We start from the raw sequence: 14,357 nt of genomic DNA, 5'->3' as shown, positions 1-14,357 counted from the left end.
ACAAACAAGTCAGACCTGGAAAGTTTTCATGGAAGTAAGAAGCCAGCTAAAGGAGAGATTTTATGCATGTCTGACTAAATGAAGTTACAGCATGAGCTCCCACCTCAACAGACATGAGATGATCCATAGACCTCAAAACACAACCCCCTAGAAAACCTGACGACTTGAGTTCTACTGCTTAAGGCAATGCTTGTTTCAAAATTACATGCATCTCCATCAAACTGAAACGCAATCATGTCAACACAGGACGTCTCTCCCTGCTGAAGTAAATTGTCTGTTTGCTCCCATACTTTAGCTAAAACCCTTCGTTCTATCCAATCCCTAACCCAACCTTTGAGAATAAAACAGAATTCTGTCAATGCACCATTAAAAAGTAAAATTACATTTTAATATTAAATAGATGGAAGCTTGGATACACATTAAATCTGTGCCAAGGCCAAGAGGAAGAATCAGATTATATCCCTTCAAGTCTCATTTTAAACATAAAATTATTTCCATCTTCTCTCTTCAGCAATGAATACCCAAACAATGGTAACTAATATTGTTGAACATTAAATGTAAAGCACTTAAAAGGCTATGAAAGAATAAATCAAAATCTAAAGGTGGTATAAAAACAAATCACGCATTGTTTGTACAATTTGCAAAAAGAGGAAGCAAAGATAGACCCAACTAACCTGAGTAACATTTGTTTGCTGTTCCAAAAACAAATCACAGCTTCATATGACTACACTTAGGACTCATTTCAGACACCAAAGTTTTAGACACCAAAAAAATGTTATCAAGGATATATCACAAGTAAAATAAAAAAAAAAAAATCAAAACAAAAGTGGGTAAAAGTATTTCTACAGCCATCATTTTAGTTTCCAATTTTGGAAGCATTACAGCAATCAACACATAACAGTCCCTCAAAAGAGGAGGGGGGCAAAAAATGCCTCAACACACTCCCTCTAAACGATGCCAGTAAATGGCCATCATCACATACCTTCTTTAGAATGTCACTAACAAAACTACCTAATGCAAAATCCATTTCCAAGTGACAAGAGGTCAACATTTTAAGTAACAGTGAAAGGAGCTTTAATACACTAACTTTTGGTAATGCCAACTTGCTTTAAATACCTAAGCTTTGAAGCACAGAGCAGACAAACAGAATCAGTATAATTTTCCTAGGTTTTGCTGGGGTCTTCCTAGGTCTTCTACATCTTTCAGACCTAAACATGCCAAAGTAACTCTATATGACGGTAATAAAAACCATCAGAATTCAGCTAGTCTTTCAGTATATATCTGAAACACTCAGTATTCGTGCCACTCTGTTCATATTAATTCTTCACACACTTTATGCTTTTACACCCTTGCCTCTGTCTTTGAGGTCTGTTCCTACCTGTTGTTTCCTCCCATTCTCATGCTTTGTGGTACAGAAAATGAAGCCACATAAACTACCCTGAATTCCCTACAATTTTGGCAGAAAAAGCAAGTTTTGAGAGCGACAGCTGCATTCTCAGAACAAACAGCTATCGACAAGGAATGGCGCTGCTCTCTGCAAGAAATCCAGCCACCACTTTAGTTATATTTGGAAGGGATAAATCATGCCATAAAGACTTTCCATAGCAATGGCCGGTAATAAAAATTGTAACTTTAAAGCAATCAAAACCTATGCCAGTCCATTCCCTTCTGCCCCAACAAATCTTACATTCTTCTGCCAGCTAGCAGAATCCTATATTGGTAAATACACACGAGACAGAGAAGACTGCACAAAGAATCACCTAGTGGAGGGGGGCTGAATTAAAACCAGACACATGACTACAGAGAATTAAAAGAGAAAAAATAAAACTGCTACACTGAGAAAAGTATTTTCATGTATATAAAAATATTTGTGACCAACTAGTATCAGAATTATCTTCATGATTAAGAACTAAACTGAAGCCTAGTGGAACAAAGAATTATAACTGATTACACCATATTTGAAGAATACTCTAAAACTCAGATTTATTAGAAAACATTCATGTGATTAAACAAACGTGCAGGTTTATTGCACAAATCAGTATGCAACACCCTCACAATTTCATTTGGGATATAAGAACATTATTCAAAGTGTTATTAGCTTCAGCTACTGTTAAAAAATTCACATGTAGGAAGAATATTTTCTCCTTTCCATTATGTGACGATTATTTTTAGGTACACATGACTATGCTTATAATCTCTATCCTACATTTTTAAAAAGCAGAATATATACATAACAAGCATTTCATATAATACAAAGCCAGTCTGTCCATATATTTTTATTATTATCAACAATAATTTCCAGATTAATTTTACTCCATGTTTCTCAGTGGTATTTGCTGCTAAGCAGTTAGTTGTTAGAGATAACCAGAATCTAATAATAAGAGAAAAACATTCAACCAAACCTAAAAAATACCCAGATGATGGTTTAACTGGCCTTGGATAGTGAATGTATCATCACATTCAATATTATCAAATCATAGTTAATAATTTATTTAATCACTTATTAAGAACCAACAATGGCTTTTATGGCTATAAAATACATTTAACACATTTTACTGTGATAAAAATGTTACTGTTTTTCAGAATGAGCTAAAAACAAATTCAGAAGCTTCTGATTTAAGTTACAACATAGATTTCCAAAAAGGAGGACCTTAAAGCTTTGAAGTTACACACACATATTAAATGAGTCTGAGAATTAACTCTGTATCATAGCTAGAAAAGTAGATACACTATCAATTCAGAATATAAAAAAGTTACAAAAATGTTGCTTAGACTCAAAAATCCTATTTAAAAATATAGAGACTATGGAATTGAAGACATCGAATGTGTGCTTATCTGCAGTACTAAAAACAAAAACGTGTGCTTTAGAAAATATTTCTAATACTAAAAATCTGATGCTGTAAGAGCATAGGAGAGTAGCTGGGAACAAAAGAAAAGCTCTAAGTATTATAACTTCTCCCATGCCTAAAATTAACTACGCTGACAACAAATAGAATCCACCTCCAGAGCAGATATAATTTGTATCAAACTTTTCTTAAAGTCCAATTAAGTAATCATCATGCATTTAATGTATTTAATATAAATTTGCATTATGTCTTAAAGTGCATGAGCTTTACAGAGGAAGTTCTGGATAGCAGTATATGACTTAAGACTAAGGTAAAATAAGAACATACATGAAAGTTGAATAGGAAAATAAGTTATTTGTTAGTGATAAAACAGCAAACACTCATGCATCTAAAACAACCTTTTTTTTAAAGGTCAAAAATGAACATAGCCTAAAAATAGATGTATCAGTTGAAGGTATTACACTTTTTCTTGGAAAGATTTCATCCATGCACAGTTTTGTAAGACTATGAAGTTCTAACTGTGTACTGGAAAAGGTAACTTAAAAATAGTATCAATTCCACTCATGGACTTAAGGTCAACCCGGCTATGTGTTAACCGAATTACATTTTTTTAATCTCAACATAAATTAATCAAGCCTGGATACAATTTGGATTAAAAGCACCCAAGACCTTACAAGTAGATATTGAAAACGGAATGTCCCTCACAAGAGAAGGAACTGGAGATGCTTGGTTCTGTGGCTATGAATATCTGAAGCTGAAAGTTTCAGACAACTGGAATATAAAGGTGTGAAACTGAAGCAAGTTACAAGGAATTAAGAAAGGATGTGGCCTATAACGTACGAGAGATTCAACGGCATCTGTGAACACACACATTTTTAACCTTGCATCAGATGCTCCTTTTACACTGAGGTACAAGCTAAGGAATCTTGCATTTACTTCACAGCATGAGCATATATAAACAGTGATGACACTGTAGACAATATGCTATAAATTAACACACGTGGCACATCCAACAGCCTAAGAACTTTATCAGTTGATAGAGATTAGTAGCCAAGAAAAATCCTAAGGAAATTGTTTGTGGATTACACTAAGAATTTTAGTAATTAACACAAACAGGAGTTATAAATCAATTAGTCAGAAGAATTCCTATATTAGATATTCTTTATTGTAATCTCATGAACGGCTTTGCATTGTTTTGTACAATGTAACTTGAGAGGAGATGAAGGAAAAATCTTTCACAGGCTTAGTTATTAAATGGTGAATTTGTTTGTAGCCAAGGACAACCTAGTAAGTCTAGTTCAAATTAGCATAGCTTTTTTCATCCCTCAGTAATGGTATCATCAGAAGTTATAGCAAATTATAAAGTATGCTGCTACCTATACTCAACTTTCAGATTTGAGCCGTCTAATCCTTGGAAATTAAATGCAAAGTAAAAAAAAATGTTCTTGCTCACCATAAAAGAACTTTTTAATAAGCTTAATTGGCACCATCACTTTTCCTCATTAGAATGGGACAATTTTTTTTCAGTATTACAAAATGAACAGAATATGATAGCATCTAATATAGTTTATTCATCTCTTGCCAAATGTTTCCAGTACAGAAGCTGAAAAACGTAATGATTTTAATTAATCTGATGTTTGTAAGTGATGAGCATTGACTCTTCTCACTGAAGCCAATAGGAGTTACAAAGCTGGATGGCTTTGAACAAAAGGGCGATTCCCACACTTACAGTCAAATTTTGGTAAGTAACTCTAAGCTTCCTACATTTAAACCATTGGTCTTTGGGAATCCGCATCTCTCTAGTGACAGCACATCTACAATTCCAATACTTAAATCCTTCTAAACTGATTCCCACAATGAATAGACTTTATTTTGGTTTTATATAGTGCTGGGGGAGCACATGGTGCTAAGCAATAACAAAATGTGCCAATCCCCTACTACAATTTCTACCCCAAAGAGCTGAAAGGGCACAAGCTGTAAAGCACAGGAAATGCAAAACACAACACAACACAGACAGAATGACAAGTGGTTGTTATTACTGAAATGCGTTACAAAATAAGTGGATTTTTAGGAGCTTTTTGAAGGAGGATAGTGAAGGATCTTTACGTACGTTAATTGGGAGGCTGTTCCATGTGTAGGAGGCAGCGTGGAAAAAGACACAAAGTTGGGAGTGAGCAAAAGAGACAAAAGGGGAATTAAGAGCGATGCTTGGGAGGTGCTGACAGTAAAGGAAATGAGGACCAAGGTTAAGCCAGAACCAAGAGTGACTTGAACATGGCTAACTTTATGCAAGGGAGGAAAAAGAATTCCTGGCAAAGGCTTAAGAAGCAAGGAAACATGGGCAATTATACAGGAAAGGAGAAATGATTTGTGTAGCGTGTCCCATAGAAAGAAAAAAAAAAAAAAAAAGGAAGAGAGTTAGGAAGTGGGAGACCAGTTCACATCAAATAACTAGTGTAACAAACATTTCAGTCTCAAATAATAGAAAAAAATTAACTCACTGAGATTATGACCAATACCCAGCCAGATGTGAGGAGTGGTAAGAACGTTAGACTGCAGTGATTCTTTATCTAAAGCTGTTAATTCATGTGAAAAATCACTACACAGTGTAAAAACCACATGCCCCAAATAAATTCAAATGGAAAAGGTTAGAAAAAAAGGTGTTTTAAACATGACATTCAATGTAGCTGTAAAATGTGTTTGTTGCAGTTGTTCTATAAAATGAGTAAACTCACTTGAAGCACAAATAAATTCTATCCATATAGGGTTTTAGCTGCTGCATTCCTATTCACCATCACTGTCACCAGTTGTGAGAAATACACAGCTCTCAGTGTACACTGAACTTCGATGAAGAAAACTTTTAAAATACAAAACTGCTACCCCATAAGAGAAATGAAATTAAATATTTTTTAAGCATATGAAGAGGAATGAAAAACCATGACTTTACTTGCTCTGAGCCAGAAGTATCTTTTTGCATGGTCTAAGTTTACTTTCCTTCCAGACTACAATTTTGTGTAATTTACAAGTACATTTTCATTAGCTCTTGAGAGCTAAGTACAAAAAATTGAGCAATTTGTCACTAACATTAGTAATAACTTCTGTATTACTGAAGCCTTAAAAAATAATATTGGAATTAATATTACCACTTCCTCTCCTTGCCAGTATTTTCAAAGGAACTATAAACATATTGATTACTCTTAGTAAGTGTTTGATATCTTTTGGGTTTAAACACAAATCCAGGTCCAAGCAACTCACACCTTATCCATAGGTGTGGAGCCTGGATATTTGTATCTAAATTCAACTCATTATGTCATTGATGTCCACCTCTACAACAGATTAAGTCAAATCATATCGTATTATGGTGGAAACTTAGACATCTAAGTCTCTACTCCTCTTCCACGTAGTGATAATCCATCAGTAGGCCCAATTAGCAGTGCTTACTTTATCTTCTTATTTTCTTTCCAGTCATACAGTCACAAATTCAGTGTTTAGAATTAGATGATTGAATGTTGGTCACTTCCACTATATCTCAGTGAGAGGACTCAGTAGAGCAGTCCCTCTCCTTTTTCTTTTTCTTTTTTTTTTTTTTTTTTTTTTTGAGTGTGTGTGTGAGTATGTGTGTAAAACTGCAGGAAAAAGAAAATACTAAATACATTTCCAAACTCTATTTTAGAAGGTCTCAATTTAGGAATACTTTCCTTAACTCCAATTAAAGCTTGTAGGAAAAGTCTTTTAGCTTCAAAATGAAATCTGACTTTAAAAAATTCTACATAGCCTTTTGCAGGTTTTGAAGTGTACAAAGAACAGGATGTCAGTTAGACCCTTAATCACAGAGCAAGAAATTTATGCATCTCTGCACCATATGAAGGTATGCCACACACACATCAGTTGAACCAGCTCATATTACACTACCTCAAACACTCAGGAAAATCTGTACTTACCCACAAATCATGTTCAGCATAATCAAACAGCAGCCAAACCTTTCTGTCACTGTGAGAAAGGAAAACCTTCTGCAATGCAATCACATTAGGGTGCTTCAACTCTCGTAAAAGCTGCAGAGAAACAGAGAAGCTCTTGTTACTTCTGTGCTTGTTAAGAAAAGCAAACACAACAACAAACAAACCAACCAGGTCTTAGCACAAATAGCAAACAAGTAATCCTAAAACAGGCCTTAGAAGAAAAGACACCACTGATTCAGCACCTTATCTTCAAAATGTCAAAATCAGGATACACACAGCCTCCGTGGCATGGGTCCCTGTTCTGTCAGCACAGCTGACCATCACTAGCTACCTTCCTCTGCCCATCCCACCTATTCATCCCGCTCACCCTCAGCTTCTACCTTAAAAGATGTTACTACACACAAACATAACTGTTCTGTTATCAAAGCTGAACATCAGGATTTGAGGATGCCAGAATGAAGCTTGTGCAGTTGGTCCAGTTCCTTCTGTGGAGAACACAGTTCTTGATCACCACATCATTATTTTATTACCAATACTTTTCTTTTGCATTGGATCCCTGCCTCACTTGCCTCGAAGTCCACGGAGTTGTTGTTCTCAGAACATAAAGGTGTTTTGAAAGAAGAGTTTACCAAAACCATTTTTCTAATGGTCGTTTCAATTACTATCCTGTAATCCAGAAATAAATCCAAGCTTATTTACTACTTGCCAGAAAGAAAACTAGGTCTCATGACTAATTAGCACATTAAAGCAGGCACCACTGCTAAAGTCATCGTTCTGCCAGATTAGATCAGTCTCAGGAGGAGTTGGGAAGTGGTACTCCCAAAAATGTCATTTCCATGGAATCACTTTTTTTTTCCTCCATACTGCAGTCACAAGAATGATTGATCTTCTGTTTTATCTGAAAATTGCTTGCATCTGCACCACTAATATATAAATTGCCAAGAATCAATTTATAATGGCGAAATAGTAAATGGTGTAGGTTTCCAAGGCACACTTGAGAAATTAATCTTCCCTTTTTTCACCTTACAGAAAAGACTCAAGATATTTTTTTTTTCTCCTAAAATAAACAAGGAACAGGATTAATTCTAAATTATATTATCCCTTGGCTATACAGCTATCTGTCAAGACAAGAAATCTTCTAAAGAATATTAGAACTGCTTATATCTATTCCAGTTTTCCAGCAAATGAAATCATTTAAATGCTTTTTCTACCATGCAGGAAGTGTTTTCTTCTTTTTGTTTCTTCCTCTTCCTAACATTCCTAAGCATTTCTAGCTGTAAAGAAAGAAACTCCTCCCTAATGAATTGATCAATAGTCATGCCCAGGTATGTCTTACAAGATAGAGCAAAAATTATTTTGTCACTTAGCAAACAGTAACAAGTTGCAGAATTATAAACAAAACCCTAGAGATTAAAATTGTCTCTTCAACATGCATCAAGAGATGTTGCCGTATACCTTGTCTTTAGTAATACTAAAAACTATTTTCCAGTAGGGATTTGATGTGATGCCTCTGCCTTTTTTTTTTTTTTTTTTTTTTATTTTAATAAAGAGTTCTTTTTATTTTAGGATAATTTTTAAACTTGAGGGAGAAAAAATAATGTACCTACTATAATGTTTTTTTTTAATTGCTATTGGATTTTTCTTAAAGATACTGTTGGCAGCAATATCAAATAATTCCAAATTGTTTAAAAAAAAAAAATAAATAAGTACTGCATTCTCTCAAACTAAGTAAAAATTTGGAGTAAGAAACAGCCAAAGAGAATATAGTTCCGTATCAAATGCTAGCATATAATAAATAAGTTAACAGAAATATTATGTAGAGCATAAGAATGCCTAAAGTGTTGTGCATTAACAGAAAGGTGCTACATGAAAACGAGACAGGAATGTGTATATTCTGCTGCTCTCAAACACCTCTGCTCACACCAGTCCACACAGAGAAATTGTACATAGCAGTGGCCACCGTCTATCAGAACACTGATTAATAAATGAAACCTGAAACCTCTTCACACAAGTAATGAAAAAGGATACTTCCATATTAAAGAAAGTGGTAAATTTCTTATCCAAAACAACAATCACATACCCTCATTTACAATGAGTAAATTATTTCTAATTATTTCTAAATCATTCTCCTCTTTTGATTCAACTTAGATGACACAACAAGCAGCCTTATGCAAATCCAGCATTTTTCACATGACAGAATCAAACCGTTAGTGGCATGATCTTGAACACTGATTTTTGTAAAAAACATGAGACCACGAGGAAGAAATCATTAGGTTAGTATTATACTACACATGTTGAGTTTCTCACAGAGAATGTCTGTATCTACCCTGAAGCTGAAGAATAGAGCAGTGTAAGGCCAACAGTCTCTGCAAAAAAGTTCTGACACTGTATTTTTCAGCTACTGGATGACCGGTTATAGTTGCAGCCATAGATGGCAAGAGCTCCCACCAAACTAACAAAGTCTTTTTACACGGGTTACAGACATACTCTCTACCCACCTGCTTCTCAAGTCTGCTCTGTTCAGAAAAGCTAGGAATATTTCTAAACCATATTGTAAATGAACATGTTAAAAGCAATAAGGTTATTTTTAAAGTTGCAATCTAGAAGACGCTAAGATGTTGCCAATACTTTAATCATAGCAGCTACAGCAGCCTTATAAATAATAACGTATTTTTTTTTCTCAAGAGGAACAGTTACAAAACAAAACATTTGAGAGACATGAATGCTTACCAAAATGCATCTTTTCTAATAGTTATATTTAAGAGGATATTCATAATTTATATGTAGCATTTATGGACTTGATCCCCTGACCTAAACTCACTCTGTAGTTATTTAGACACCGACCAATATTAAAAACTAGGCTGAAAACTTGTCAGATCATCTTATTCCATCTAATGGTGTGTTACAGAAAATACTGATAAATTATTATTCAGAACACTCAAATAAGCTTTTATGTTATCGATTCTGTAACTCCAACAGATGAACAAATTTGTTAATTAAGGAGGAAGGCAACTCAAATTTTATGTTATTCTCATCTGCCTACCTTCAGTGAACGCTTTAGCACCTACCACGGATAGTAATTTTGGAAGTGCTTTTGTAGTTTTAGCAGACAACGGACCTTTAATACCTTCCTATTCTTCTACTGAGTCACAACCATAATATAACAGGAGGCCATAAGAAATTTCATGTAAAATAGAAAGCTGCCAAGTGGAAAGAAGGAGTGCACATCCAAACCAGAACAGTTTTAAAGGCTTTGTTACGTTCTGGCCATGGAGAATACAGCCGGTGCTTCAGCAGCAGGAGCCAGACCAAGGAAACGTCGGCTCTGGAGTCCAGTGCACTGGGTCAAGAACGGGAGCTCTGCTCTACCCACGCTGGGCTAGGTACCAGTGCTAGGTACCAACTCGATGAGATCAGAAACCATAGCTTAGGGCACAAGTGATTAGCTTGAGTCACGAACAGAAATTTTTATTTTTAGACATAAATCTGACAATCTCCTCTAGAGACAAACTACAGCAGAAGAGAGGGTGACCACAGGGACCGAACTGATGTTACTCACAGGTACGTAAAGAGTCGAGATGAGGGGAGCCATTCAAAAAGCACTGGAAAGATGTGATCAGAAAGGAATATAGAGCAGAACCAAATACACAGCTATCGAAATGAAGAGACAGCAAATTTGAGACAAGTGTTTCAAAGACAAGTATTGATCTCAGGTTTAGCTAAACCGAAATCAGATACTTCGGAAATAATATTTTCTTTAAAGCAGACAGGTGGAAGCCAATAATGTGAAAACATGGGGACATATTTAAAGCTACTAGCATCACAGTTGTACCAACTACTTACCCTAATGACTTTTAAGTTTGACTAGAATTTTGTCAATACTTTACTTCTACACCAACCACCTAACTGTATTGTATTGCTATAAAGGATGCCAGGGTAGTACTTAGTTCTTCAGCTAACCCTAATCTCGAAAACAAAGACCTAACTCATCTCATGTTAGATTTGCCACTGGTGCTTTTCTGCCAGCTTCTGCTATGAAGGGTTGGGGGTTCCTATTGCCTTTGCGCAGGCTGAGAATGAACCTGACTTCAAATTCTCTGAGTAACAGAGCAGAACTGATTTTTAAATATAACATCCAAACAGGAGATATAGGGCAGAAGGAAAAAAAACACCAAACACAAAAAAAGAGTGTTGTAAGACTACACTTAGATAAGACTTTAGCTTAGTCTAATGGCTCACCTTCCAGTTTTGCCATTCCATTACTCCCTTTATTAGCTGTCACATGCCACATACATCTAACAGTTAAGTCGTACAACTTTTTCTGAAATGGTTGTATGTCTGTTCATCACCATAAACACATTTCACAGATATGCATTTTAGCCATACCTAGAATCCCAAGGACAACTTCAGAGACACGGTATATCATTGTCTGCAGCTTTTCTGCACCACAGATTGCCATATAAACTTTAAACATACAAAGTGGATAAATGAAACATAACACAATACTATTCTTCTTAGGTCTTGTGCAGAAGTAAATCAGTTTGGAGACTTGGTTAATTCAAGTCTGAAGTTAGTAAGAAAAAAATCAATATACTGTCCTAGTAATTGAAAGATTCCAATGTACCTGACATTTTATTGTAAGATAACAACCTGAATGTAAAAAGGATCTGCAACTGCTAGAATTTATTACTAAGTGAACACAGCATCATATTCTAATAGTACTTCAGCTTATTGTTGCTCTAAAATTAAAGTTCCATCATACCCAACTTGCAGTAAAATGCTAATAAAAACCCGTCTCTCAGGTAAGTTACAGTACATTTCTTTCTTGGTAACAGCATACAAAGCAGTTTAGGCAGAAAGTCATTGAGAAGGACATAATTCTGAATTGTCAACATTTGTGCAACTTTGACCATCCTGTACAATGGCTTTCTTGTAAATGTATTAGTTTTGATTTTGTTTTTTTTTAATTATTCTTCTGATCAAGAGAATTGAACAAGTGTTTTTGCTCATCAGTTCTTAGTTGATGCCACGGTCTCAAGTTTTAAAATGCTGCATTTGGGTAGCCCAAATAGCATGCAACAGCTTGTAGGTTTCCAGGCAGCTACAAACTATATGCAGAATTGCTAGTTATTTCTTCTGCTTTCTGACGAGTAAGTTTTCTCACGAGGGACACTAAGCATTTCCTTCACAAGTGAATGTCTCTCATAGCAGGGGAGGGGTGGAGAAAAAGGTACGTTGGCAACAGAATTGGTATAGAAGCTTGAAGCAGTTTTCTTTACCTATGCTCAAACACCTCCCTCTCCACACACACACAAAGAGATGAACTCACCCTGAAAGAGGCAAAGGGTGGCCAAAGGAGCAAACAATCTATCTCTCAACAGGGAAGAAAAAGCTTGCTCAATTACTGTAACTGATCAAATATTGAAAGAAAATAAGATTGATATCCACTAAAATACAAAGGCATGAGCACCAAAGATGAAAGACATAATTATGCTAAATGACAATCATGGTTCAAGAACAAACAGATACAACTGATAAGAGATAAATTTACCCTGCAAGATGGCATCTCGTGAACAGGAAGGTTCAGGAATAGCTTCTCAATAGCAGGGAAAACAGTGTATCTCATTTGCAACCTGATCATCATTAAAAAAAAAAACAACAAAAAAACAAAAAACAAAAACAAACCACAAATAAAAAAAAAACAAACAAAAAAACCACAACAAAAAAAACAACCATTACTTGATGAACTTGATGTAACCAGCCACTAGATTCAGTGATGCAATGTCTATGTAGTATGTGCTTTTATAAAAGCCTTCACAAAAGATGGATTTGGTGAGGTTTTATTGATCATCTCCAGCAGATGAAAAAGATCATGTACTGATTGACAGCCAGCTCCTACAGTAAATTGGTTTAAACTCTTTTAACTTAGTCTACAAATTGCCTATCACCATATAGTGCAAGTAACTTTTAGATGAAGTAGAGTAGCAACTAGGAAGTTTCTTGCTCTTTTGAGGCTTAGAAAGTTCTGCCTTTTTTCCCCCCTCAAAGAAAAAGATAACTTCTGTGAGACAGAAGAAAAGTTACAGTTACTAATGTAAACAACATGATCAATTATGAAGGCATTTAGCACATTTAAAGATAGTCAGACAGTACATTCCTCAAAGAAATAACTCTTGCACAGAAATAGTTTTTCACTGTAGGATGAATAATGCTTTCTAGCTACCACCTACAAAAGCAGGGTGAGGACAGACACTTTCACCTCACAGTGAAGGAAACATAAGAAAAATCAGAGAAAACAGGAAGACAAACACTGCTCTCACTACTTATACTAGTAAATCTTGCAGTAGACATGTATTTGTGTCAGCGATGACAAAACCCATAATCATCTTCAGAAATTTATTCTGAGGCCAATCTCATCTAAGAGGTGTTCCTATCTTTCATGTAGGTTACTCCAGTCTTTTGATCTACGCAGTTAAACTGATCTGGAACAACCTTGGTAGCTTCTTTGATGGAAATGCACTCTGTAATGCATTTAATCATTTTCAAGGTTAGAACCAAAACCTTTAATAGGCAGAGATGTGGATCACAAGAAGTCATAGGAAAGACCAAAGCACAAGCCTGACTGCTCATAAAAGCAATTGTACAGTGTAGAATTTTAAAGCTGCCTCTTGTGTGATGAATATATTCAAAGCCTCTAGGGTCACTGAAGTTGGTTTTAAATTGAAGTTGGGGTTTGCAAAGGAAGCTAAAGATCATCATTTTACTCCTTCAGAAGCTCTTTAAAAATTCCAACTTATTCAGATGTTATTAATCAAGACTAGATCCTCTCCTCTGTGTTATTAATATTATCCTTTCCACATAGACCCTCTGATGCCTATTATCATACTGAGCTCATGCTGCAGCTTTTCCCTCAGGCAGGTATATATGGGTGTCTCAAAATAAAAACTACAACCAGGCAGCTATTAATTCTATTAAACTTGTAAGAACAACCCTTTGCTAACTGTGCTACAGGTCTCAAAGTTATCAGGAAGAAAAGAGAGGGGAACTGAAACAGCGTACTACATTTAAAAACTACTCAAAATTCAGCTGTCTTTAGTGATCCAACTGATTCTTGAGTTTGGGATTTTCCAATCTGGATTCCCTTTTCTAGTTAAAGAAATTCTACTTACAGAGTTACTGCATAACTGAAGTTAAAAAAAAAACAAAACAAAACAAAAAAAAACCCCCACAAAAACCAAGAAACCACAAAAACAAAAAAACCCTGAGCAGGTATAGAGGGTTTGTTTATCAGTCCTTCTGGCTGTTAAGCTGTCTGTGGCTGACACATGTATAAGAGGTCTCAAAAAGATGCAGGCAACAACAATGGACATGGACACACATACACACAAAAAAAACCAAACAAAAAAACCAAACTAAACCAAACCAAAACTGTCAAAAGAACCTAAGAAGAAAGGTAAAAGTTTAAGTGGCAGCTTAAGCTCTGCTTCAGAGAGGACATGTTCTTTGTATACTGGTCTGGTCAAGCCCTGCCCTTCGACAGCCTTTGGCACAC

General features: G+C 35.5%; 1 protein-coding gene across 2 annotated transcripts in view; it reads right to left on the bottom strand.

Annotated features, from left to right (window-relative positions):
• Nucleotides 1-14,357, bottom strand: part of CDK19 (cyclin dependent kinase 19) — a 127,012-nt gene that overhangs the window by 71,719 nt on the left and 40,936 nt on the right. For both annotated transcript variants that reach the window (XM_069805078.1, XM_069805079.1), the window contains exon 3: nucleotides 6,788-6,898. In XM_069805078.1, coding sequence (XP_069661179.1) covers nucleotides 6,788-6,898 — 111 coding nt within the window. The remainder of the gene's footprint in view (nucleotides 1-6,787; nucleotides 6,899-14,357) is intronic.

This window comes from Haliaeetus albicilla, chromosome 17, assembly GCF_947461875.1.
Source record: "Haliaeetus albicilla chromosome 17, bHalAlb1.1, whole genome shotgun sequence".
NCBI classification, from domain to species: Eukaryota; Metazoa; Chordata; class Aves; order Accipitriformes; family Accipitridae; genus Haliaeetus; species Haliaeetus albicilla.
This window is presented reverse-complemented; position numbering and strand designations above follow the sequence as displayed.